Below are 27,675 nucleotides of genomic sequence, written 5' to 3'. Positions count from 1 at the left end.
CCCAAAAAAAAAAAAAAAAAAAAAAAAAAAAAAAATCATTATGAAGGTTCCGAGGAAGTAGAGGTCCACTTCAGATGAATGGATCAGAGAAGTTGTACTTGGTTCTGAATTGTTTGGCTTTTTAAAAACACATGGCGGTGCCCCATGCCATGGCTCATGCCTGTAATCCCAGCACTTTGGGAGGCTGAGGTGAGCAAATCAATTAAGGTTAGGAGTTCAAGACCAGCCTAACCAACATGGTGAAACCATGTCTCTACTAAAAATACAAGATTAGCTGGGCATAGTGGCACATTCCTGTAATCCCATCTACTGAAGAGAGGCGGAGGCAGGAGAATTACCTGAACCTGGGAGGCGGAGGTTACAGTGAGCCGAGATGACGATACTGCACACCAGCCTAGGCACTCTGAAAAATATATAAATAAATAAATTAAAATGTGGAATTGGAGAGAAGGTGTTGTGGTGGAAGAGGGATGTGTGAATTTGGGACTAGACTAGACAGCCTTGCTGACTCTGTCATAAATACATCAGTATTTTGTAGGCAGCCATTTATCAGCCTACACCACTTCCTTGGAAGCAAAACCTGACAGTCTCTGATGTTATCTGTAGCAAACATGGTTTTCTTATGCATGAGGGTGTCTGTGTTTGTTTGTGCTTGCACCTGCACACCAGAGATTTGGGGACAGCTCTTTCCACAGAGACAAGACTAAAGGGGACACATCAACTGAAACACCAGCTGAACTGTAAACAGATCTTTTAAAAATGCCCTTGGTGCCCATACGCTACGTGTCTATGTGTGCACCTGCAGCACACAGAAGTACACACATAATTCTGAAAGCAGTGACCTGGCCAAGATTTTAAATGACTGTAAATAAATAGTACTTATTTTTATTTTTCTCAGTTCCATCCTATCTGGCTATACCTCAATTTTCATTTCAATATAAGGCTTATTGGGCACCAGTTATGTCTCCTTTGACCTGCTAGATACTATAAGGATTTCATGTCAGAAAATGATTCATTACTCTCTCTCTCTCTCTCTCTCCACACACACACACACACACACATATATATGTATAAGATTACTAGCTGTGTGCCAGGCAATATTCTAAATACCAAGGATGCATCATGGAATAAAAAGAACCAATCCTTGTCCTGGTGGAGTTTACTTTCTGGGAGCTGGGTGCAGAGAAGTCATAAAAATTGGTATCTTTTAGGGTTATAAATGCTTTGTGAGACCAGTAAAGCAGGGTAAGGGGGAAAGAGAGTGGGAGCACTGGGGACCAGGAATAGCCTGTCCAATAATGTGACATTTGAATAAGGACTTGAAAAAAAGAATAAGCAAAGGAAATATCTGGGGGAGGAGTGTTCCAGGGCCAGGAAACAACTAAAGACCGTAAGGCAGGAGCATGCCTGACAGTGTGTAAGGCCACATGGCCAGAGCAGAATAGGCAAGGCAGAGGGCAGCAGGAGCTGAGGCCAGGGGTGGGATGAGGCTCAGTCCTATCAGGCCTGTGGGCCATTGTGGGGACTTTGGCTTTACTCTGAGTGAGATGAACAGCCATTGCAGATTGTGAGCGGAGAAAGTGGCATGTTCTGATTTACTTCCTGCTTTCTGATTTTGCGGTGGAGGATAGACTGCAGGATGAAAGGGTGGAAGCAGGAAAACTTACAAAATGGTGGACTAGACCAGGCGAGCAACAGTGGAGGTGAGGAGATGCAAGCTCATCATTGATATATTCTGAACTCTGAACTGACAGGATTTGCTGATGGGTTAGATGTAGAGTATGAAAGGAGTCAACTATGATATCTAGATTTTTGGTCTGACAGCTGGAATGCCGAAGGTGCAGGTAACTGAGATAGGAGAGAGTGCAGGAAGAGCAGATCTGGGAGATGTCAGGACCTCAGTTTTGAACACATTAATTTTGAGATACCTACTAGTGAGGAGTTGGATATACAGCTCTAGGGCTAGAGATATAAATTTGGGAATCACAGCAGTTTGATGGTTTTTTAAAGCTGTGAAACTGAATAAAATGACCTAGAGAGTGGGTGTAGGAAAAAAAAAAATCTCAGAACTGAGCATTGGGGCATTCTAATGTTTGGAGGTCAGGGAGATGAAGAGGAACCAGCACTGGAGACTGAAAAAGAGAGGCCCGGTAGATAGAAGGAGAGTTGAGAGTGCATGCTGAAGCCAGGTGAAGAAAGTGTTTCAAGGAGAATGGAATAATAAACTGTTGTCAGATGTTGGAGAGAGATCAAGAGAGATCAGGTTAAGGCCCATGAGTTGATTTATCAGCGCTGAAGTCTTTGACACCTTTGATGAGCTATTTCAGTGGTGCAATTGGGGTGGTGGCGGGGTGGGGGATAGCCTGATTAGAGTGCCTTCAAATAGGATGGGAGGAAACAAAGATTAGTAGTATAGAATACTCTTTGAAGTATAACTATAAAGAGAAGTAGAAAAACTGGGCCATAGTTGGTGAAGAATTGTGGGATCAAGTCAAGCTTTTAATTTTTTCTTCTGAGATAGGAAAAGTTGTCTTGATGGGAATCATCCTAGTCAGGAGGAAAAATGCAACGATTCTGAAGAAGGGGAGAATTGTTGAAGTGATGTCCTTGTGCACAAGTGGAAGATGGTTGGCCTTGATTGGAAGGACTGTTTATGCTCCCTAGTGTGTTACTAGGCTACCGCTGCAGGCAGGATGGTAAATGTAGTCATGGAACATGTGTAAATTTTCTTTTGATTGTTTATGTTTTCTCATGAAATAAGATATAAAAGAGTGGAGGCATTGGAGGTTTAAAGAGAGAAGCTAAGAGATTGTTGCCAAAGAACAGGAGAAAGTCATTGACTAGGTAAATATAGTAGGATTGTTGGGCAACATGAGGGGCCACTTGAAGTAAAAGTGAGACCAGTCAGCATGGTCATATGATTTTCTCCATCTATGTACAGCCAAGTGGAAACAGAGTTGGCAGAGCATTAGACTTAGCTGGGGTTTACTGGGTAAATAAGAGGAATGGAGAAAGAAGCAAGGGAATGATTATGATAATGGATTGCAGAAACAGAGTTGGATAAGGAAAGAAATGAGGACAGGGATGAAAGGTGAGAGTGAAAAGATGGTAGAATTAACAGAGTGTAGATCCCATGGGGTCTAAAGAATTGTGATAATCAAATCCTTGACATTTGTAGTGCTTCAGGGTGTATACAAAGTGCTTTGGGCTCATTTGCATAATAACCCTATGAGGTAGGTAGGGCAGATGGTGGTGGTGGTGGTAGTGATTTTCATTATATAGATGAGGCAGGATTCAAAGAGGTAAACGACTTAATCAAAAATCACACAGTGCCAGCGTGCAGTGTCTCACACCTGTAATCCCAGCACTTTGGGAGGCTGAGGCAGGTGGATCACCTGAGGTCAGGAGTTTGAGACTAGCCTGGCCAACATGGTGAAGCCCTGTCTCTACTAAAAATACAGAAATTAGCTAGGTGTGGTGTTGGGCACCTGTAATCTCAGCTACTTGGTAGACTGAGGCAGGAGAATCGCTTGAACCCAGGAGGCAGAGGTTGCAGTAAGCCAAGATCATGCCATTGCACTCCAGCCTGGGTGACAGAGTGAAACTCCATCTCAAAAAAAAAAAAAAAAATTCACACAGCAAGTCAGTGGTAAAGCATAGACTGAACCCAGGTCTCTTTTATATGTAGTCTTTGTGTGATGTCTGCTTACAGATTACTCAGTCTTGCTGAAGAAATGGAATGTAGAAGACAACTTGAGAGAATATGTAATCACCTGTTCAATTCTATGGTGTGGAATGGTATAAGGAGTTTACTCATTCAGTAATACATATTGAAAGCTTAGTAGGTACAAGGCATTATCATAAGGACTAAGGAAACACCAGTGAACAAGACAGGAAAAAAAAAGTCCTGAGGTTACATGTTTTAGAGCAGTTTGTCTGTGATTCTTCTAAGGCATCATGTTTTGGTTAAAAGCAAGTTGTACTAAAAAGTTAGACAACTTGTTTTTCTGCTACTTACTGTGTATAACATTGTTACTTCAACTCACCCTGCCTTAGTGGGGGTTCCCATGGATAAACTGATTATGGCTTTGCAAGTTCTCCCTTACCTAAAAATGCTATGAGTTTGGATCTGTATTCTAGCCTAAAGAAATAGTTGCTCTGAAGTGTCATCATCTAACTTCTTGATCTAAACAGTGGAAATGCCACATCTTACTTTATAGTGATAAGACCCTGTTTACATAGTAAGATGCTGCACAAACATGCATTCTAAAATAATCCTCCAGTTTTGAAACCTGGGAATTCTGAAAAGGGGACAGGTCACGTGGCACCTGCAGGTCCCACAGCCCCCATCTTTAACCTACGATATCTGAGAACCTATTAAAAGCTTTAAGGTCGTGCGGGTGCGGTGGCTCACGTCTGTAATCCCAGCACTTTTGGGAGGCCAAAGCAGGCAGATCACCTGAGGTCAGGAGTTGAAGACCCGCCTGACCAATGTGGAGAAACCCTGTCTCAACTAAAAACACAAAATTAGTCAGGCATGGTTGCACATACCTGTAATCCTAGCTACTCGGGAGGCTGAGGCAGGAGAATCGCTTGAACACTGGAGGTGGAGGTTGCGGTGAGCCAAGATCATGCCATTGCACTCCAGCCTGGGCAACAAGAGTGAAACTCCATCTCAAAAAAAAAAAAAAAATGCTTTAAGGTCAGGCACAGTGGTTCATACTTATAATCCAAGCGCTTTAGGAGGCTGAGTTGGGAGGATCTCTTGAGACCAGGAATTTGAGACCAGCCTAGGCAACAGAGCAAGACCTTGCCTCTACAAAAAAATTTTTTAATTAGCTGGGCGTGGTGGTGTGTGTTTGTAGTCCCAGCCACCCGGGAGGCTGAGGTGGGAGGATTGCTTGAGCCCAGGAGTTCAAGATTACAATGAGCTTTGATTGTGCCACTGCACTCCAGCCTGGGCAACAGGGCAAGACCTGTCTCTGAAAGAAAAAAGCTTTGAAATAACTAATGACTTCTTCCCCCTCTTCTTACTCCTTCCTGATATGATTTAGGCCTGGAAGAAACGCTGGTTTATCCTACGGAGTGGCCGGATGAGCGGTGACCCAGATGTTCTGGAATACTACAAGAACGATCACTCCAAGAAGCCTCTGCGGATCATCAACCTGAACTTCTGTGAGCAGGTGGATGCAGGCCTGACCTTTAACAAGAAGGAGCTGCAGGATAGTTTTGTGTTTGACGTCAAGACCAGTGAGCGCACCTTTTACCTGGTGGCTGAGACAGAAGAGGACATGAATAAGTGGGTCCAGAGCATCTGCCAGATCTGTGGCTTCAATCAGGCTGAGGAGAGCACAGGTATGAGAACACACACAGATCTTTCTCACAGGGGGTTGAGGCGAGTCCCTTGGATTCCTGGAGCATTGACAGCAGGCTCTAGCTAAGGTTTCCTGTTGGAAGAGGGTTCATAGATAAAGGGTAAAGAGTGAAGGGGTTGGCCAAATATTAGAGGGACACCTGGCCCTAATTATGCTCTAACAGGAAAGCAAAAAAAAGTGTTAGGGTTGTGATAAAGCTAAAGGTATTTGTGGTGTTTCCTCAGGTGCCTCAACACCACTGCCATTCCTCATCCCTCCCGCTTTCTCTCTTCCCTGTGCTGTCCAGCACTCTGTGTCCCATTACCTGTCACCCATCCCATAGGGAAGGTCTCAGCTTGGTCCCTCCTCTGCTTCACCTCTGTCTGTCCTAGCCCATTTCAGGCCATCCTGCACAGTCACACTTGACCCTTGTTTGTGTGGGTTCTTTGTGATGATTATTGATGATCCAGTGTTCATTTATGTTCACTTGGGAGGGACAGATAAAAGGAGGAAACAGTCATTTATGTTTGGGTTTTGATAATCTTCACAAAAGAGTAGCTCACCTTTTTGAAATTAGTGTTAAATTGTAGAAATGCTCCTTAACATTTGTTTAGGCTCATCTCAAACTCTGTGGGATGGTTAAAGAGCAGAGTTTTTTCTGGGGTGGTAGAATTGACCCAGCAATTCTACTCCTAGGCATATTGCCAAAACATGTTCACACAAAAACGTGCACAAGAATGTTCACAGCAGTATTACTTATAATAGCCAAAAAGTGAAAACAACCCAAATATCCATCAATAAATCAAATATGGTATATACATATAACTAAGCCACAAAATGGTATGAAGTACTGAAAACATGTTAAGTGAAAGAAGACAGAGCGAACCATCTTTTTTTGATTCCATTTATATGAAGGTTCAGAGTAGGGAAATCCACAGAGACAGAAAATACATTGGTGGTGACAGAGAGTGACGGTATGAGAAGCGACTGCTCATGAGTATGGGGTTTCTTTTTGGAGTGGTAAAAATGTTCTGGAATTAGATAGTGATAGTTGTACACTTTCATGAATATACTAAAAACCACTGTATTTTACACTTTAAAATGCTGAAATTTATGGCATGTAAATTATGTCTCATTCTTTAAAAAAAGTTCCTCAGGTGATTCTGAGGACCAGCCAGGTTAGGGAGCCCCTAGACATAGGACCAGCTTCATGGAGATATGAACTGTAGCGTCACAAAGAGCCCCATCCTTAGAAGGCCTTGCACTTGGTTTAACACTCCACTATTACTATCTTGAAGTTCTTGATAGTTTTTTTAACAGGAAGTTCTGCGTTTTCATTTTACACTGGGCTCTGCAAATTATGTAGCCAGACATTCCTGAACGAGATGTCCTAACCTAGGAATTCTGTGATTTTTATCTTCCTTGGGGAAGGATAATGAGCCCCTATTTATTAAGTTCTTTAGTATAATCTTCTTGCTTCCTGAGTGGAATTTCCTGTTTTTCCCAAATCTTTGTCATTTTATAGGTTTCATGGAGATTTTTTTCCCTTTATTTTATTCCTGATGAAGAGCAATGCATGTTCAGTGAAAAAAAAGTCAGGGAGGGAAAGGGGCTGCAGCCGGGGCAACATAGCGAGACGAGTTCTGTGACACAATCCTGGTTCACTGTAACATTTTTATTTCGATAAAAAATAAAAATTAGCTGGGCACGGTAGCATGCCTGTAATCCCAGCTACTAGGGAAGCTGAGGTGGGAGGATTGGTTGATGCCAGGAATTCAAGGTTGCAGTGAGCTGTGATCACGCCACTGCACTCCAGCCTGGATGACAGTACGAGACCCTGTGTCCAAAAAAAAAAAACAAAAAGTTGGGGGTGAGGAATAAGAAATGAATTTAAAAGGCCGGGGAGCTGGGCATGGTGGTTCCCTCCTGTAATCCCAGCACTTTGGGAGGCTGAGGCAGGCGGATCACCCGAGGCCTGGAATTCAACACCAGCCTGACCAATATGGTGAAACCCCGTCTCTACTAAAAATACAAAAATTAGGCTGTGATGGTGTGCGCCTGTATTCCCAGCTACTCAGGAGGCAGAAGCAAGAAAATTGCTTCAACTCAGGAGGCAGAGGTTGCAGAAAGCCGAGATCACGCCACTGCACTCCAGCCTGGGTAACAGAGGGAAACCCTGTCTCAAAAAAAAAAAAAAAAATGAGGCTGGGCACAGTGGCTCAGGCCTGTAATCCCAACAGTTTGGAAGGCCAAGGTGGGTGGATCACTTAAGATCAGGAGTTCAAGACCAGCCTGGCCAACATGGTGAAACCCCATCTCTACTAAAAATACAAAAATTAACCAGGCGTGGTAGTGAGTGCCTGTAATCCCAGCTACTAGGAAAGCTGAGGCAGGAGAATCGCTTGAACCCGGGAGGTGGAGGTTGCAGTGAACTGAGACCATGCCATTGCACTCCAGTCTGGGCAACATGAGCAAAACTCCGTCTCAAAAAAAAAAAAAAAGCAGGGGAAAAAAACTCCACAAAACCACCAGTCTCAAAGCTTTCATAAATGTTAGCAGTGGCAAATCTATCTGGGTCTGCAGCAACCTCAGTTCTTGCCTCCTCAGAAGAAAGAATTCAGCCAAAGGGCATAAGGCAGAGTGAGAGACTGAGGCATGTTTTAGAAGAGGGGTGAAAGTTTATTAAAAAGTGTTAGAGCGGGAACAAAAGGAAGTAAATAACACTTGGAAGAGGGCCAAGCGGGCAACTTGAGAGATTTCAGTGCTCTGTTTGACCTTTGATCTGGAGTTTTAGACATTGGCATGCTTCCGGGGGGTTGTGTCTCTTCTCCCCTGATTCTTCCCTTGGAGAGGGCTATCTGCACGTGCAGTGGCCTGCCACACTTTGGAGGAGCTGCATGCACAGTGTCTTTACTAAAGCTGTACACATGCCCATTTGAGGTGTTCTTTTACCAGTCAAGTGTTCCTAGAGGAAGTCCAAATACCAGTTAAACTCTACCATTTTGCCTTATAGTGTGCGTGCTTGAGCCCACTTGCCTATCTCTTAGATCTTATCAGAAAGCTGCTGATCACCAGTTTCAGGTGCTTTCTATCTATTGGGAGACCCTCTTTCCCCAGCATCAGCTGCAACCAGTTGTTATTTTAGAGAGTTTAACCGCCTGACTCTCACCTGATGGTTGTCTGACATTCCTGGTGGGACGTGGGCAGGAGCCTCTCTTGCCCTGCCCGTGTCTGCCTAGCTACCTACTCTAACCATGTGAGAAATGGGTCCAAGAAGTACCTCAGCGTTTTAAGAAATAGGTATGATGAGGGGAAAATAATAACCAAAAAGCAAATGGCTTTTAATTGAATTATTTTCTTGTGGGATTAGAGGTGTTCTCATCAAGAAAATAATATTCTTGAGATGTGGCAAAAATTACTCGGTGCAGATATCTTTCTTAAAAATCACATATTTAAAAGATATTGTCTAAATCCCTTTACTGCATAGGACTTCAGTACAATGAAAATGTGGGAACTACATTATCTGGGCTTGCTTTCTTTGGTAGCAAGGTTCATTTGTTCATTCACACATTATTCATTCAGCAAACCTTATGGGGCATTTATTTTATGCAAGTTCCTGTCATAACCAATGAGGCTACAAAGATGAACAGTAGAGTCTCAGTGCTCAGACATCATAGCCTAGAGGAGGGGACAGGCATGCAACCAGATAGTCACAAAGTCATGCTGTAACAGGAATCACCAAGATTAGTGACACATATACAACCAGCTTAGGCCTCCCTAAGGAGGAGAGTATTAGAGGGTGACAAATAATTGAGTATTTTGTCAATAGCCTTATTAAATAATATATTTCCTGGCCGGGTGCAGTGACTCGGTCCTGTAATCACAGTACTTTGGGAGGCCAAGGCGGGCGGATCACGAGGTCAGGAGATTGAGACCATCCTGGATAACACGGTGAAACCCGTCTCTACTAAAAATACAAAAAATTAGCCAGGCGTGGTGGTGGGCACCTGCAGTCCCAGCTACTCGGGAGGCTGAGAGAGGAGAATGGCGTGAACCCAGAAGGCAGAGCTTGCAGTGAGTCAAGATAGTGCTACTGCACTCTAGCCTGGGCGACAGAGCGAGACTCCATCTCAAAAAAAAAAAAAAATTATATGGATATATTTCCTAGCCTGTAATTCCAGCTACTTCGGAGGCTAAGAGAGGATGATTGCTTGAGTCCAGGAGTTCAAGACTGCACTGAGCTATATTTTTTTAAGAGGCAGGGTCTTGTGAGCCCTGTCACCCAGGCTGGGGTACAGTGGCATAATCACAGCTCACTGCAGCCTCAAACTCCTGGGCTCAAACAGTGTTCCCACATCAGGCTCCCAAGTAGCTGGGACTGTAGGCATGCACTACTGCACCTGGCTGGGAAATATATTATTTTCTTCTTTTGATTTTTGGAGATGGAATCTTGCTCTGTCGTCCAGGCTGGGGTGCAGTGGCATGATCTCGGCTTACTGCAACCTCCACCTCCCAGGTTCAAGCAATTCTCCTGCCTCAGCCTCCCCAGTAGCTGGGATTACAGGCATGCACCACTACACCTGGCTAATTTTTGTATTTTTAATAGAGACAGCGTTTCACCCTGTTGTCCAGGCTGGTCTCAAGCTCCTGACCTCAAGTGATCCACCCACCTCGGCCTCCCAAAGTGCTGGGATTACAGGTGTGAGCCATCACGCCCGGCCAGAAATATATTCAGATAGATAGATACCTGTGTGTGTGTATTTTTTAATATATATATATACACACACACAAATATGTATATACACATACGCATGTATATATTTTCTTAAGCCTTTTTTAGGGAATTATTTTATTAAATGTCTCGTGTTTTAATTTATCAGAGCAAGAATATCGTCTGTGATAGAGGTTATTTGTGAGATCCTTCTGTTGAAAACAATTGGCTTTTCTTCTGTCTCAGAGGAGAATCTGCTTATGTTTTAATTTTGTGGCTCTCTTAAACTGGATTATATCTGTAAAACCTTCAGGTAAAAAATTAAAACTTAATTATTCATTCAGTGTTTTTTTTGTTTTTGTTTTTTTTTGACTGAGAGTTGGGATCTGAGGAGAAACAGAAAGTTAACATTTGACTACTTTCTTCTGTGTAGTAGCCTATTTCATTTAATCACTTTATCACCTTAATTTCAGTTTTTCAAATGACGAAATTGAGTAGTTTTTCTTCCCTGCCCAGCACTTTTATAACTCCCCAGGGCTAAAGATCTTCTTCATCTACCCACCCCGCATCCTTGGCTGGGTTCAGAAGGGCTACCCAACTCTTATCAACCCCAGAAACTCTTCCTTAATGCAACACTGCTTTCCTTTTACTGGGGCCTGTTGAGAACAATCCAATCACCTGAGTCTTCATGTCAGTACCTGCCCTAGGTGAAAAGCACCTGACCCTTGGTGATCACAAAAAGAAATTATCGCAGCTGTGTATTGACCATCTATTCTGTGAAAATTGAGACTTTACATAAATTCCCACTAAAAAGTCACAGTAAGCCTTTCAAACAGCAACGATTTGACCCAAGGTCACACAGCTAGAAGATGGGAAAGTTGGGATTCTAGTCTAACCCAGACCTGACGTTGCATTATAATATGCTGTCTTTTTGTCCCTGTTCTTCTGGAATATAAGCATCTGCCAGAAACAGGCCTGGATATTTTTGCTCCTTTGGACACTATGCATTGTACTGGAAGCACCCACCAGGGGTCCCTATGGTAGGCTGAGGTTCTCCCTCCTTACTAACCCATATTGCCAAAGTCCTTGGTCTGGAATATTCCTAATTTAGTAATTTCAAGAGCTTTAATCTAGTCATCAGGCTCTATTGGTTAGTCTGTACGCTGGGGACAAGGGTGTCTGAGTTCAAATCACTACTCTGTGATTACATGAGCAGGTCACTCAATAAAGTCTCAGCTTCCTTTTGTAAAATAGGGATAACATACTTTCTGTTCTCACCCCATGCTTCTGCTTCTCCATGGATGCATCCAGACAGACCTAGAACCCACTGGCAGAACCTCGAGTTGCACATTTCCCAAAGGACTATTCACATTGTTTTCTGTGTAGGGGTATCCCCTGGAGTTGTTCAAGCCAGTGTTCCTGCCCCTGGTTTGCTCCTGTAGGGGCTTCATCGTATGTGGAGCCTCTTTCAAGCAGATACTCCCTCTTTTCCTTTCTTTCCTTCCTTCCATCTGTTCATCTGTCCATTCGTCTGTCTGTCTGTCTGTCTCTCTCATTTGTCTGTCTGTCTGTGCCCAGGCTGGAGTGCAGTGGCACAATCATGACCTCCCAGGCTCAAGTGATCCTCCTGCCTCAGCCTCCAAGTAACTGGGACTACAGTTGTGCACCATCACACCCAGCTAAATTTCTTAATTTTTGTAGAGACAGGGTCTCACTATATTGCCCAGTGTATTAGTCCATTTTCATACTGCTGATAAAGACATACCTGAAACTGGGCAATTTATGGGAAAAAAAAAAAGAGGTTTAATGGACCTACAGTTCCATATGGCTGGGGAGGCCTCACAATCATGGCAGAAGGTAAGGAGGAGCAAGTTATGTCTTACATGGATGACAGCAGGCCAAGAGAGAGCTCATGCAGGGAAACTCCTCTTTTTAAAACCATCAGATATCATGAGAACAACCTGGGAAAGACCTGCCCCATGATTCAATTACCTCCCACCAGGTCCTTCCAACAACATGTGAGAATTCAAGATGAGATTTGGGTGGGGACACAGCCAAACCATGTCATTCTGCCCCTGCCCCCTCTCAAATCTCATGTCCTCACATTTTAAAACCAATCATGCCTTCTGAACAGTCCCCCAAAGTCTTCACTCATCCAAGACAAGGCCTTCTGCTTATGAGCCTGTAAAATCAAAAGCAAGTTAGTTATTTCCTAGGTACAATGGGGATACAAGCATTGGGTAAATACAGCCATTCTAAATGGGAGAAATTGGCCAAAACAAAGGGGCTACAGGCCCCATGTAAGTCCACAATCCAGTGGGGCAGTCAAATCTTAAAGCTCCAAAATGATCTCCTTTGACTCCCTGTTTCACATTCAGGTCACACTGATGCAAGAGGTGGGCTCCCACGGCCTTGGGCAGCTCCACCCCTATAGCTTTGCAGGGTATAGCCTCCCTTCGGACTGATATCATGGGCTAGCATTGAATGTCTGCAGCTTTTCCAGGCACACAGTGTAAGCTGTCAGTGGATCCACTGTTCTGGGGTCTGGAGGATGGTGGCCCTTCTCTCACAGCTCCACTAGATGGTGCCCCAGAAGGGACTCTGTGTGGGGGCTCCGACCCCACATTTCCCTTCTGCACTGCCCTAGCAGAGGTTTTCCATGAGGACACCATGCCTGCAACAAACTTCTGCTTGGGCATCCAGACTTCCATACATCCTCTGAAATCTAGGCAGTTTCCTAAACCTCAATTGCTGACTTCTGTGTGCCTGCAGGCTCAACACCATGTGGAAGCTGCCAAGGCTTGGGGCTTCCACCCTCTGAAGCAACAGCCCAAGCTGTACCTTGGCCCCTTTTAGTCATGGCTAGAGTGGCTGGGACACAGGGCACCAAGTCCCTAGGCTGCGCACAGCAGAGGGACCCTGGGCCCAGCCCACAAAACCGTTTTTTCCTCCCAGGCCTCTGGGCCTGTAATGGGAAGCGCCGCCGTGAACACCTCTGACATGGCCTGGAGACGTTTTCCCCATTGTCTTGGGGAATAACATTCATCTCCTCCTTACTTATGCAAATTTCTGCAGCCAGCTTGAGTTTCTCCTCAGAAAATGGGATTTTCTTTTCTATTACATTGTCAGACTGCAGATTTTCCAAACTTTTATGTTCTGCTTCCCTTATGAAAATGAATGCCTTTAACAGCACACAAGTCACCTCTTAAATGCTTTGCTGCTTAGAAATTTCTTCCCCCAGATACCGTGAATCATCTCTCTCAGGTTCAGAGTTCCACAAATCTCTAGGGCAGCGGCAAAATGCTGTCAACCTCTTTGCTAAAATATAACAAGAGTCACCTTTGCTCCAGTTTCCAACAAGTTCCTCATCTCCATCTCAGACCACCTCAGCCTGGACTTTATTGTCTATGTCGCAGTGATCATTTTTGTCAAAGCCATTCACAAGTCTCTAGGAAGTTCCAAACTTTCCCACATTTTCCTGTCTTCTTCTGAGCCCCCCAATCTGTTCCAACCCTACCTATTACCCAGTTCCAGTCACTTCTATATTTTCGGGTACCTTTTCAGCAGCGTCCCACTGTACTGGTACCAATTTTCTGTAATAGTCCATTTTCACACTGCTGATTATACCCAAGACTGGGCAATTTCCAAAAAAAAAAAAAAAAACGGACTTAATGGACTTACAATTCCATGTGGCTGGGGAGGCCTCACAATGATGGCAGAAGGCAAGAAGGAGCAAATCATGTCTTACATGGATGGCAGCAGGCCATGAGAGAGAGCTTGTGCAGGGGAACTCCTCTTTTTAAAACCATCAGATATCAAGAGACTTATTCACTATCATGAGAAAAGCACAGGAAAGACCTGCCTCCATGATTCAATTACCTCCCACCAGATCCTTCCCACAACACATGGGAATTCAAGATGAGATTTGGGTGGGGACACAGCCAAACCATATTACCCAGGCTTGTCTTGAACTCCTGGGCTCAAGTGATCCACCTGCCTTGGCCTCCCAAAGTGCTGGGATTACAAGTATGAACCACTGTGCCCAACTACTTTTTTTTTTAAAAGAGTTGTGATAGGACTCATATAAAAACTTATGTGTTTACTTTCAGCTAGAAGAGGTTTGTGGCAGATGGAGACTGTTTTTTCACCCTTCTTGCCACCTCCAGATTCTTATTTCTACTGCCACCTTCCAGTCTTCACATATTCCAACCAAAAATGTCTAGGATAAAACCTACATGCTCAAGACCAGACCAGGAGTGAAAGTGAGTTTAAAATCGACATAAGGTTGGAGGAAACACTCTCTTGATAGAGAACTCGTTTCAAAAGGAAACCAGGAATGATGTGCTAGAAGGAAAAGCAGTTGCAGGAACACATATCAAGATTCTGTATCATATATGTGGGATTTATTTTTGCTTATTTTGTGTGTGTGTGTGCACCAACGAAAAAACCTCACCTGCCTTTTGGAATCAAAATAGCTGTCAGTCCTCAGAGTAAGGAAGCAGAGAGCTGCTCTGAGCTGTGTTTACAAGCAAGCAGATCCAAGTCCTCACATTTGTGGCTCAGTCGTGGGCAGCTATCCCTGACCAGATGTACCACACACAAAAAGAGCCGTCTCTCAGTAGAGAGCTTCGATGAATTATTCATGTGCTCAGGAGTCATTCTCTGTTAGGAAAGCCATCACCCCTTTTGAATCCTCAAAGCTGAGGACTTCTCTTTTCCTTTTATCCCCTCCCTCCTCCATGTATTCAGTAGCTATTCTAGGGCCTGCACAGCCACTATCACAGGGATGCCAAAAGACAGCTAGTTGCACTTGAGTCTCAACCTTGCTACTTATTTACCTTATTGATGTTGAATAAATAACTTTCCCTCTTGGAGGTTTTATCATCTGTAAATTGGAGATGATGCTCCTCACAGCGTTGTTGGGAGCATAGGTAAAGCTTGGAGAACGTACAGGTACACATTGTGAACAGCAGCTGCTCATTTCATTTTTTGCTTGTAGTGGTCGTAGCAGTAGTAGTGATGATTTTTGTGTCTGTAGGACAAGATGAACAGAATATAATTTAAATATTCGGTGTTTTTACAGAACTTTATAGTTTACACAACACTTACGCAGTCTCATTTAAGCATGAGGAAACAAAGTGAGATAGGTAGGGGCTGATAATATCATTCCTATCGCACGAGCAAGGAAACTAAGACTTAAAGACACTAAGTGATGATGCCAGAAAGCAGAGTGGCAGGGCCCCGAATCCAAGGCTTTTGACTCCCGTCTATGGCTGTGTCCTCTGACTCCTCACTTTTACCAACCCATTGTCACAGAGCTGTTTACCATGGCTGCTTCTAAGTCACAAAACGGCCAGCAAGAAGGAAGAGGAGCAAGAGGTTTATAAATCAGTGAGAACTGACTATCCTTTTTTTTTTTTTTTTTTTTTTTTTGAGACGGAGTCTTGCTCTGTTGCCCAGACTGGAATGCAGTGGGGTGATCTCAGCTCACTGCAACCTCCACTTCCCACGTTCAAGTGATTCTCCTGCCTCAGCCTCCCAAGTAGCTGGGATTACAGGCACACGGTGCTGTGCCTGGCTAATTTTTGTATTTTTAGTAGAGACAGGGTTTCACCATGTTGGCCAGGATGATATTGATCTCCTGATCTTGTGATCCACCCGCCTCGGCCTCCCAAAGTGCTCAGTGCTATCTGTACATCGATATTAACCTCTGATAGCTAAACTAGCAAGATAACATGATCCTTCTTAGAGGAACCTACAAACTATTGTGAGTTACAGCTCATGCAATTTAGCTTACCAGAGCCCCATTTTGTAACTCTTGGAGATTTTGAAATAAGGCCAGAGCCTCCACTGTATCTTCTCTACTATTTTAGTTTTTTACCTTCTCAAACTCCTTGGCAGGAATTTCACAGTAGTCACATGTCTAATCTTATGGAATAAAGAATTCCCAAAATTCTGACCAACTCTTCTGTGTCTCTTCCCCACCTTTTCTCTACTAAAATTTTAGTGAGACTGCCCCCTTTAAATATTTTGTAAATATTTAAACTTCTAGTAATCCTTAAGTTTCCCAGGTAAGTCAACACTAGAATTATTTTAAGTCCTGGGTCCCACCTGGGGTCAAACGATACCCATGGGAATGCTTTTGGGGAAGTCTTCAGCATCCAGTGGAGGAATGTTACTGGGGTCTTCAAACAGCTCTTTCCAGAGAGAATGACTGGTGCCTTAAAAGTCAGGACCTCTTATTCCAGCTGGATTTCTTACAGCAGGGAGAAGTGTGGTAGAGCCAAGTAGTCCATTCAGATTCATTCTGATGACCTTGGTCCTTCCCCCACCATGAAAAGAGAGAGAGAGTGCCCAGGAGAAACCTTGATCAGAGACCTCCCGCTTTCCGTCTTCTCATCCCTGGGAGTGCCTTTTCCTCCCTCATTCCCTCCCCGACCTTTTGGGTTTTGTTTTATTAACTGAAATCAGACCAACTCCTCTGGGGAACCCTTGTTGGAAGCCAAAAGCAAATGTGGGCGGTAATATGCATCTTCTCCCCAGGCTGAGACTCCTCTCTCAAGGAAGAAAGAACAGAGTGGAGACTGACCCAGGCTCCAGCCCAGGGGCGGAGGCTGCTGTCTGAATCACCCACCCTTTTTTTCCACTGAGACAATAAGGAAAATAAATATCCAGACCAGTTTCCAGCCAGATCTGAAATCCTCATTCGAAAGAAAGAAAGAAAGAGAGAGAGAAAGGGAAAGAAATAAAAAGGTTATTTTAAATAACCCTGAAATATCAGGCCTTCCTCCTCGATCTCTTGCTTGTCATTTTTTGTTTACAGCTGGTTCTAGTCATCCACAGAACAGGCCATGAGTTCAGACATGAGCTCCATAAAATCCTCACAAATATTTCTGTGTTGTCCTAGAACAAACTCCAACCTTGACCAACTTCAGGGAAGTCTAAATCCTCTGGAGGAGGAAAAGGAGACAGGGAGAAACCTGACCCTGTTCTCTTCATTCTGTCTTCATCCTTATTTCTGCCTTTTTTTTTTTTTTAATACCAGACACTCCCCCTCACCACCCCATCCAGCCAGCATAGACAGTCTAGTGTTACCTGCCAAAACCCAGAGAACATCTCTTCCCAACTCCGTTGTGCCAGAAGCTTTGAATGGCTCCCAAACATCTCATAAGATCCCCTCTACTTTTTTGGTTCTTGGAGTGCTTCTGATTATCCCTAGTAAATGATTGTTGAATTGGTCCCTGACTGGATTCCAAAGCCCAGGCTAACTCTCATATTGGGCTAGAAGTAGATTAGAACTTTGTATTTAGTGGTAAGGTCACCTTGGACCTCTGAAGATCTCGATTACGATTAAACATCTATTTATGTGTAGCTCTACATAGGATTCTGAACTCTACAAAATCAGTAGATACAGTCTTTTCTCTCTAGGATCTGTGCTGGGAATCAGAGTCCTGGTTTTAAATTTCAGCTTTGTTATGATTTATCTCAGTTTCTTCAACAGTAAACTGGAGTGATTTCCAAACCTTTTTTAAAGCATTGCTTTTTAACCAAATCTCACATGAAACAGAATAATTTATGAAACAATTGAGAGGGAGCCACTTTGAATATAGCAGAGGAGAGGGTCAAGTGATGCAAGCTGGACTCAACTGCCCACCCCTCCTTCTCTCCACCGGTTGCCTGGGAAGACTGGTGCACAATGTGAAGATACTGGTCTGCAGCAGATTTTTCAAAATGGGGACCTACAGGGCTGAGCTGCAGAAATTTTCATTAGTCCACAAAAATATGAAAAACATGAGGAAGATATAATCAATTTTCATGAAACTAAATGTAATCAGATTTTAAGACTTCCCTTTATTCAGAGATTCTCTTTGTGCATGTATGTTAAAGTGTTCTCGTGTGTGTGAAGTGACAGTCATAGTAAATGATAGTTTTCCATATTTGACATTATTAAAAATTGGCAGCTCCATGTGTCCATTTCTAAAAGTGCACAAGTGCATGAAGAGGTAATGTTTTCACCTGTCCACAAAATGGAAGAGTCTGGGAAATAGTGATCTAGAGGTGATATGTGTGTCAGGACTACCTGGTTGCCAACTTCTGCTTCTGTACTCATTGCCAGGGGCCTCTGAACTCTACCATTAAGTCCAGGCCTCCTGCATCCCAGCATAAAGCCAGTGCTGTGGAATCTTTTTTCCTTAGCCCTGCTCTTGTGTGCTAGCTAGGGTTAGCCCTGGGATCTTGGCTAATTTTCCAGTGTCCCAATCTTTGCCTTGATAACCTGCCCGTAGTCTCCGATTCCACCCAGGAGTGGACCCTGTCCTGCTTTTATGTAACCCCCTCTCATAGACCAGAGTCTTACCACACCTCAGTCCAGTGGCTGGAGCCTGCCTGCTGACTGGAAGGCTTCTGGCTTGCATGTGGTCTCTCTGCTTGTATTTCTGAAGAAAATCTGCTTCTCTTTTCCCAGAACATGCTTCTTCCTCCTCTTGGATTCTACTGCCCACGTTTCTAGTGATGCCTCAGTTTCTGTTTCTTCAGTGCCCTTACCACTGAGAACCTGCTTTTGCCGGTTCCTGTTCTAGGGACAAGGGTTAGAGAAGAGCATAAAATGTGGACCTACTTTCAGTGGACTCCTGAGCCTTGTTATGTTCTCCAGTTTTGGTTCTCTCAGCCAAACCAGCCTTGGAACTTGTCTTAGTGGCTCTCTCTGCCTTCTCTATGTCTACTTCTAAGAGGTTCTGGGCTTCTCAGTTTTCAGCAAGATTTACCTGCTTTTAACTGAACCATGCCTGACTCCGTGCCAAGATATAACTACCAGATAAAAAATTTGGGGTTAATCTCAAGTGTGAAAATACATAATTTTTAAATTCTGAATTTAGTTTCAACATCAAGCCCCCATCTGGCCAGTGATAGAAATGTAAGTTTTAATCAACTCAGGGTAATCCTGGTCAATACGGGATTTTCTCAGTAAATTCAAGTTTGTTTTCTTTTGTCCCTGGGCTGCTATTTTAAGTGCCCCAAGGTCTAGAGAACTGGAGACAATTTATTGAGGCTGGAGCACAGTTTGGGATTGGGGGAGGAGATGCATGGGAGATAAGAGTAAGGATGCGTCTTATTCCTCTTTAGATCACCGCATTAGTAGCCACAGAGTAGCTGCCCAGTAAATATCCACATGATTTTTTTTTTTTTTTTTTTTTTTTTTTTTTGAAGACGGAGTCTTGCTCTGTTACCCAGGCTGGAGTGCAGTGGTGTGATCTCGGCTCACTGCAGCCTCCACCTCTCAGGTTCAAGTGATCCTCCCACCTCAGCCTCTCAATTAGCTGGGATTACAAGCATGCGCCACCACACCTGGCAAATTTTTTTTATTTTTAGTAGAGATGGGGTTTCACCATGTTGGTCAAGCTGGTCTCAAACCCCTGACCTCAGGTTATCCACCTGCTGCAGCCTCCCAAAATGCTGAGATTACAGGCATGAGCCACCATGCCTGGCTGAATGTTTTAGTTAGTGTTTGGTTATAACTTTGTAAATAGTTACAAAAAATTCTTTTGAAAAATTCTGACTTATTTCCAGACATTTTTATTTTAAGAAACTCACTGTTGGGGAGAACGGAGAGCTTTAAAAACATTCTCATCTTACTCATAGGTGACAAAGTCTGAGATACCTGAAATTCTGTATAATTCTGAAACATATAACATGTACTTTAACATGGTATTAAAGTACAATGGAAAAACAAAAAAATGAAGAAGAGCTCAAAAGAGATGATATACTAACCAGGCTGAAAAGATAGAGCATGCTGAAGACCTGAAGTTTATTTTATACATCTACCATTTGTTTATTGTTTGCTTTTATTTGCTACCTCCTCGGCCCTTTTATGGATGAGGTCAGTGAACAAAATTCTTCATGGCTAGTGAATCATATTAGCAAGAACGCTCAGCCAAGACAGAAGGGAATAGATTTCATAGAATGAGAAACTTCTAGAATATGAGATCTCGAAGGGTCCTTAGAGGGCGGTTAGTTCCAAACTGCTCAAATGACAGAGTGTCTAGAGGTGAAGAGAAGGAAACTAATTTGTTCAAGATCATGCAGCTGACTGGCCAGGCTAGAATTAAAACTTAAGTTTCCTGACTTTTAGTATTTTAAATGATGTTGATGGTTATGGTTATGATCATATAAAAATCATTTTATGATTTATAGAGTGGTTTTATATATACATATATATACACATACACACACACACACATATATATGTGTGTATATATATGGTATGGAAGACCAGTTTAGTACATAGGGTCTTAGAATCACATGAATATGAACCCACAACATTAATGACTTTAGTCTTAACGTGGTCTTGGGTAAGTTAATTTACTTTTCTGAGCTTCAACTTCTGCTTCAGTAAAATAGAAACAAGACATTCTTCACAAGATTATTATGAAGATTAAGAATCCACTTAAAGCATATAGCATAGTGTTTGGTATACAATAAGTACATATTAAATGTCTGTTGAATCTGTGACTAATAACTTGTTGCTGCCTTCTCTATGATCTTCACAACAGCCCTTTGGAGACTTCCATCATGTTACTTTTATGTCCCGAAAACTAAAATATCCTAAATAACCCCTATCTCTGTTTTGCCCAAACTCAAAAAACCTTTTTGCTATGTGTGATTAAAATGTTTATCAAATAATAGATCTTGCTGAATTTCCTGATTTGGAGGGCATTACACTTGTCATTGTGGTACTCAAAAACAAAGGTGTCTTGGCCGGACGCAGTGGCTCACGCCTGTAATCCCACCACTTTGGAAGGCCAAGGGAGATAAACCATCTGAGGGTCAGGAGTTGGAGACCTGCCTGGCAAACATGGCGAAACCCCAACTCTACTAAAAAAAAATACAAAAATTTGGTGGGCATGGTGGCATGTGCCTATAGTCCCAGCTACTCAGGAGGCTGTGGCAGGAAAATCACTTGAACCCTGGAGGCAGAGGCTGCAGTGAGCTGCAGTCGTGCCACTGCACTCCAGCCTGGGCAAAAAGAGTAAGACTCTGTCTCAAAAAAAAAAAAAAAATTTTAATTCCTTTCACAATGACATCAAAAAATAAAATACTTAGGAATCAATTTAACAAAAACCATCCTAGATCTCTATACATAAAACAGCAAAACATTACTGGGATAAATTAAAGAAGACCCAGAATATGGAAAGAGATCATGTTATGGAGAAGACTCAGTATTGTTTATGTCAGTTCTCCCCAAATTAATCAATAGATTCAGTCCAATCTCTGTCATAATCCCAGCAGGCTTGTTTGTATTGACATAAAAGAAATTAGAAAGTACTATATAATATATGAAAACACTACTATTTATCAAAATAGCATGTCAATAATAATTCAGACCTTTTTCAGTCATAATGTTGGACTTTTTAGAGAACTTTATGGAACTATGTTAGATTGGTAAATAAAAGCTTTTCTCATTTTCCTTACAGTAGAAAAATATACCCAGAACTTATATTTATTGCTCCCCCAATGAGATGTTTTACTAAAAAAAAAAAAAAAAAAAGTTGACAGAAGACTGACATCCTTGCCCAGGTGACTGGGCACTCAGTCACTGGTAAGAAAATCACTTGATCTTTCTGGACTGTAGGTTTTCTGTCAGTAAAGTGTTAATATTAAGCTAAATGATCCCTTGAGTTATTTCCAGACCTGTGCTTCTGTGATATGGAAAAAGAATAAATGGTTAAGAATCAGAAAGAACAAGCTGGTGATTTAAGCTTGTTAGTACAAGTTTACCGTATTAGACTCTTGATTTTTTTTTTCTTTTTTTTTTCTTTTTTTTTTTTTTTGAGAAAGAGTCTTGCTCTGTCACCGAAGTGGGAGTGCAGTTGCGTGATCTCGGCTCACTGCAACTTCTGCCTCCCGGGTTCAAGCAATTCTCCTGCCTCAGCCGCCTGAGTAGCCGGGACTACAGGCATGTGCCACCACACCAGGCTAATTTTTTGTATTTTTAGTAGAGACGGGATTTCACCAGGATTGTCTTTATCTCCTGACCTCGTGATCTGCCTGCCTTGGCCTCCCAAAGTGTTGGGATTACAGGCGTGAGCTACCGTGCCTGGCCAGACTCTTGAATCTTTACATTCTTTATGCTGACCAACAACTAGGACATTGTTTGTGCCTAAGGTATGCTATAATAAAAAGGAATATGATTTCTTACAATAATACTAATGGGCTCTTCAAACTAGCTTATCTTGTCATTTCTTCTCTTGGTTATTTCAAAGCATACATTTGGGATTCATTGGTTTCGGTTTTAGCTTAAATCTATCTCCTTAGTGATGAACTTAAATTAGATGGTAATATTTTGAAGGAGGACATGTTTATGCAAACCAGAGTGAGAACTTTTAGTCTAGGGGCCAGCAAACTTTCTCTGTAAACAGCCAGATAGTAAATACTTCAGACTGCCATCTGTACTTTGTAGCAACTACTCAGCTTTGCTGTTGTAGTATATTTGCAGCCATAAACAATTATGTAAATGAGTAGGTATAGCTGTGTTCCAGTAAAACCACAGAAACAGACCAGATGTGATGTATGGGCTGTAGTTTGCTGACCCCTGTTCTAGTGTAATAACAGGCCTGCTCAAATAATGTACTCAGTATGCAGGCCCACTCAGTACATATAGTCTTAGTATTTTGGCCTTCCAAATGGCGTTAAAAAGAAACTCTCCCTTTGGACCCCAATTTTTAAAACCTAGAGATGGCGAGGCAACAAGACACAAGTCTGAAAGATGAGTAGGGAAACTACAGATGTGAAACCAGGAGATTATTAGGACCCCCAGGACTGGAGGCAGGGGTTGAGAAAGAGCTGCCAGCTACAAGCTGGGTCCTGCGAGGCCCTGTGCCTGAAGTCCTCTACTCACCATACGAAAGGCAGCTGACCCCATTTTTGCACCCTCTGTGACAGACCCTGCCTCTGGTCAAACCCTGAAGGTCTGGGAACACAGCGTTCAAGATCTTTTCCCTCACCAGGTTACCTCCCACAGTGCAGTGCTGAGGACCAACTACCAGTTGTGGAACATCTATGTGCAGGGACTATGGCATTTCTTATTCCCTAGAACAGTTCTACAGGTAGCTGTTTCATACATTTTACAAATTAGAACTCTTGGATTCAGGTACCATCCCTAGGTTTCACAACTAGTAAGCTGAGATTCGGACTCTGATGTGCATGTTCCTTTCTCAGTAGCACACTGCCTCTCCTGAAGCTGAAGTTCCCCTTCAGAGAATTCTGTAGATCTCATAATTCCCTCGGCAGAGCTGGAGCTCTTTGAATCCCAGCCTAGCCATCCACACTAGATCAGTTTAAGGTGCAATCTTGTGATTATTGCTGCTGATCACGATTCTTGATAAGCATCCACAACTGATATGTCTGACGCTTCTGTTTTCCACCAATTGCCAGTTGTCTCAGAGTCACTGTGAAAGGAGGGGAATGCTTATCTCTTATAAAGTTGGTTAGCTTCAAAATACAGTGATGTATTTTGGATATTTCTATAGAAAGGTTACAAGGGTCTAATGCATCAGTAACATGAACTTAAGGTACCCACTCCATGGATTGATTCCTGTGAGAAAACTAATGGGTTCCCAGAGTTCCTTGGGGGAAGGCTGAAGTGCTCCTCTGAATGTAAATTTGTTCTTCCTGACTACATATAAGTTCATAGAGCATAGGCCACCCTTTGGCACTGGCCTGCAGCTCAGTAGTGCCTCCAGTACCTGCTCCTGACCCTAAGTAAATGACAAGAGTGCTTCATTTCAAATATGAATGAATCCTTGAGGGGACCAACTAATCAACCCAAGCCCCACACGAAGGAACAGGAGAAGGGTCTGCCACAACTGGAGGGGTACGATAGATGTAAACAAAGCTTGTAACCTGACCTCTCTCAAATGAACAGGACAGTGCATGGCTAAATATAGACTTGCTGTCCCCAAACAGAAATACACACAACCCAGAAAACCTCATTAAGTGATGACAATTTCTTGTACCCTAAAGAACTGTTTACATTTGGATCCTATTTGGTCATTCATTCTTCTAACCCAGGGAGGAAGGATTCCAACAGAACTTGCTGCTCTAGTGTGTTGATTGAAGACCTGCTTGTTCTGGTTCTGGTTTTGTTTTTGTTGAGACAGGGTCTCACTCTGTCGCCCAGGCTGGAGTGCAGTGGTGTGGTCACAGCTCACTACAACCTCGATCTCCTGGGCTGAAGTGATCCTCCCACCTCAGCTCCCCAACCCCCCAATCTGGGACTGCAGGCGTCTGCCACAGTGCCCAGCTAATTTATATGTATGTATATACATACACACACACACACACACACATACACACACACACACACACACACATATATATATATAGAGAGAGAGAGACAGACAGGGTCTTCCCATGTTGCCCAGGCTGGTCTTGAACACCTGAGCTCAAGTGATCCTCCTGCCTTTGCCTCCCAAAGGGCTGGGACCTCCTTATTCTAACTGCAACATTTTCTAGGCATAGGACATTGTGCTAAACAGCATCAGAGAAAAAGAGATGATCTGGATCCTGGCTTCTAACAGTTTATAGTCTCACTTTATATGACAGATTTGTGAATTCCCAATTAGAATAAATGGCAAAATTACATACTACAAAAGATTTAGAAGGCATAGACTGGGCGTGGTGGCTCATACCTGTAATCCCAGCACTTTGGGAGGCCGAGGAGGGACAGTTCGCCTGAGGTCAGAAGTTCAAGACTAGCCTGGCCAACATGGTGAAACCCCGTCTCTACTAAAAATACAAAAATTAGCCGGGTGTGGTGGCGGGTGCCTGTAATCCCAGCTACTAGGGAAGCTGAGGCAGGAAATTGCTTGAACCCAGAAGGCAGAGGTTTCAGTGAGCCAAGATCATGCCATTGCAGTCCAGCCTAGGAGACAAGAGCAAGACTCCATCTCCCAAAAAAAAAAAAAAAAGATTTAGAAGGCATGATTAATTCTAACTAGAGGCCTTTTGGGAGGCAAGGCATTTCCATCTCTAAAATGAGATGCCTTGAGCCAAAGAAGGTTGTAAAAGGACGTGTGACCAGGGACTGTGCTGTGCCACTAAGCTACAGTCACTTGCTGTCTTTCCTCTTTGTCTTTCACAGAATCAATTTCTGCTAATATATACTGTGAGATCGTATGCATCAAGGTCAGGATGTTCTGACTTGGCTCTCCCTAGCAGAGATGGTGTTCTTTCTCAGAGTCTTCCCTTGGCAGGGGGATGGGGAATCATAGGCCCAGAAAGGTCTCATGGGATCTCATGTTACTGCCTGTCTCTATCTCTTTTTTCTTCCTCCGCTTTATAGTTTTTATAAACATTAGGAAACTTATATTTCTGAACGTGGGGATCTATTTATGCTAGTGTTTAGTACTTTGATCCACAAATGTTTACTTACCTTGCAAATAATGAGTGATATTATAAACTCAAAACAAATAACAGGTCTGGTCAGCCAGTGTCCTGGTGATCAGATCTCACAGCTTGATTGCTCCTGCCCCCAGGCCCACATTACAGAGAGTACATCTTCATTCATAGCGATACATCTTGTAGTTCAGGGGAAGGGCTCTTGGACTAAGATCTGAATTCTGATTCCAGGGTCGACTTCTGACCTTCTGTGTGGCCTTGGACAAGTCTTATTTCTCTGGGCCACAGTTTCTCAAACTGTAGATGAAAGATTTGAGAGGTGGGAGGAGGGTGATAAATTAGAGACTGGACTCTGGGGATCCTTCCAATTGCTATATTATGTGAGTTACTGTGTAAAGTGGAGCCATTTTATGTTTGGCCTTGAATTTTTGAATTTCCTCTGGCATAAATTATGATATATGCCAAAGGACTTTGAGACTTAATCCTTCTTAAATAATTTCAGGCTTATGATTAAAAGTGACCTGGAGCTTTGGATCTAGTCTTGCCCTCAGCAAGACTGTTTTTAGGATTCTTCATTTCTTCCTTGTTTTTCAATGAGCTTTCTACAGGGACCACACAATCCTTAGAATCCTATCAAATACTGTTTTCAAAATTCTTTGGTCATCCTCTCTGCATTAGAACTTTTAGAATTTTACCACCATTCCACTTCTAGTAATAAATAATGGGACAAGTGTCAGGCCAACAGCCATTTATTGAGTGTTTAATAATTATTTACCTATATTTCATATCATCAAATCCTCAAAAGAACCCTGTTGAGTAGGTGTTCTCTTTTGCATTTGACAGTGTGGGAAATGAGGTACAAAGAGATTAAAAGTTTTGCTCAAGCCCCTGTAATAAGATAGTTTCAGACCAAATATCACATGTTCTCACTTATAAGTGGGAGCTAAATGATGAGAACACATGGACACAAGTCAGGAAACAACAGGCACAGGGGCCTACCAGAGGGTAGAGGGTAGGAGGAGGGAGAGGAGCAGAAAAAATAACTATTGGGTACTAGGCTTAGTACCTGGGTGATTAAATCTGTACATCACACCCCCACGACACAAGTTTACCTTCATAACAAACCTACACATGTACCTCTGAACCTAAAAGTTTAAAAAGAAAAAATGCCAATGAAAACATTATAACCTTATGAAAATCAAAAAGGGTACCCTGTATATGGAATTATAACATTGATTCGTATATTGTATGTGCTATTTAAAGTTTATACATTCAGGCCAGACACGGTGGTGCACACCTATAGTTCCAGCACTTTGGGAGGCCAAAGTGGGAGAATTACCTAAGCCCAGGAGGTCGAGGCTGCAGTGAGCCATAATTGTGCCACTCCACTACAACCTGGACAACAGAGCGAGACCTTGTCTCAAAAAAAAAAATTAAAAATTAAAAAAAATTATATATTTAACAGGCTTTTAAAGAAAACCTTCAAGTACATGTTTCTCATTGAGGAAAAAAAAATAAAATAGTTTCAGAACCTGTGTTTGGGAAGTCCACATCAGGGTTATTTTTGTTACACCTTGTTCCTTTGGAGCCATAGATTATGTGAAGGGCCAGTGAGAACATGGATGCTTATCAATTTGCAATTTTGATGATCCAGAGAAAGGTTTTTGGAAGTATTTGCTCTTTCATTTGTCACTCAAAGCCTGCTTTGCCCTTTTTTCAGTACACCCTAACGCTTCTGTCTCTGCCCCAGAATTAAGAACCAGAGATTGTTAAAACCAAACCAGTGGATCCTAATCTAAATCTCTGTAAATATGACTCGTGAGGTCAGAGGTGTGACCAGCTCTCTGCATTTACATTTCCCAGAGATAACTTTGATGTGTATCCCTGATCTAATCCAACCTCTTCCTGTTGTAAATAGAGACAGCGAGGCTTGGGAAGATGAAATGGTATGCCCAGATTCACTCAACCAGTAGGCGGGAGAGCTAGGCCTGGACCCCCATCCTCATATTTTACTTTCCTTCCCTAGTACCATTCACCTCATAGGGCTCTTGTGGGAGTTCTTCCTCTACACAGGTGAAAAGAATTGGCTTTGGAGACTGTGAGATCTGATTCAGATCTAGGCTATGCCACTTTCTGGCTGTGTGACCCCAGAGTTTGCTGTTGACGTCTCTGAGCCTCTTTTTCTTCATCCAAAAAAAAAAATAGAGGTAATAA

At 42.8% G+C, this 27,675-nt stretch overlaps 1 protein-coding gene across 1 annotated transcript in view; it reads left to right on the top strand.

Moving 5' to 3' along the window:
• Nucleotides 1–27,675, top strand: part of GAB2 (GRB2 associated binding protein 2) — a 202,941-nt gene that overhangs the window by 132,294 nt on the left and 42,972 nt on the right. The window contains exon 2 of the mRNA XM_025357962.1: nucleotides 5,055–5,355. Within this exon, the coding sequence (XP_025213747.1) occupies nucleotides 5,055–5,355 (301 nt within the window). The remainder of the gene's footprint in view (nucleotides 1–5,054; nucleotides 5,356–27,675) is intronic.

This window comes from Theropithecus gelada, chromosome 14, assembly GCF_003255815.1.
Source record: "Theropithecus gelada isolate Dixy chromosome 14, Tgel_1.0, whole genome shotgun sequence".
In the NCBI taxonomy this organism is placed as follows: domain Eukaryota; kingdom Metazoa; phylum Chordata; class Mammalia; order Primates; family Cercopithecidae; genus Theropithecus; species Theropithecus gelada.
Note: the sequence above shows the minus strand (reverse complement) of the source record. Positions and strands in the feature narration are given on the sequence as shown.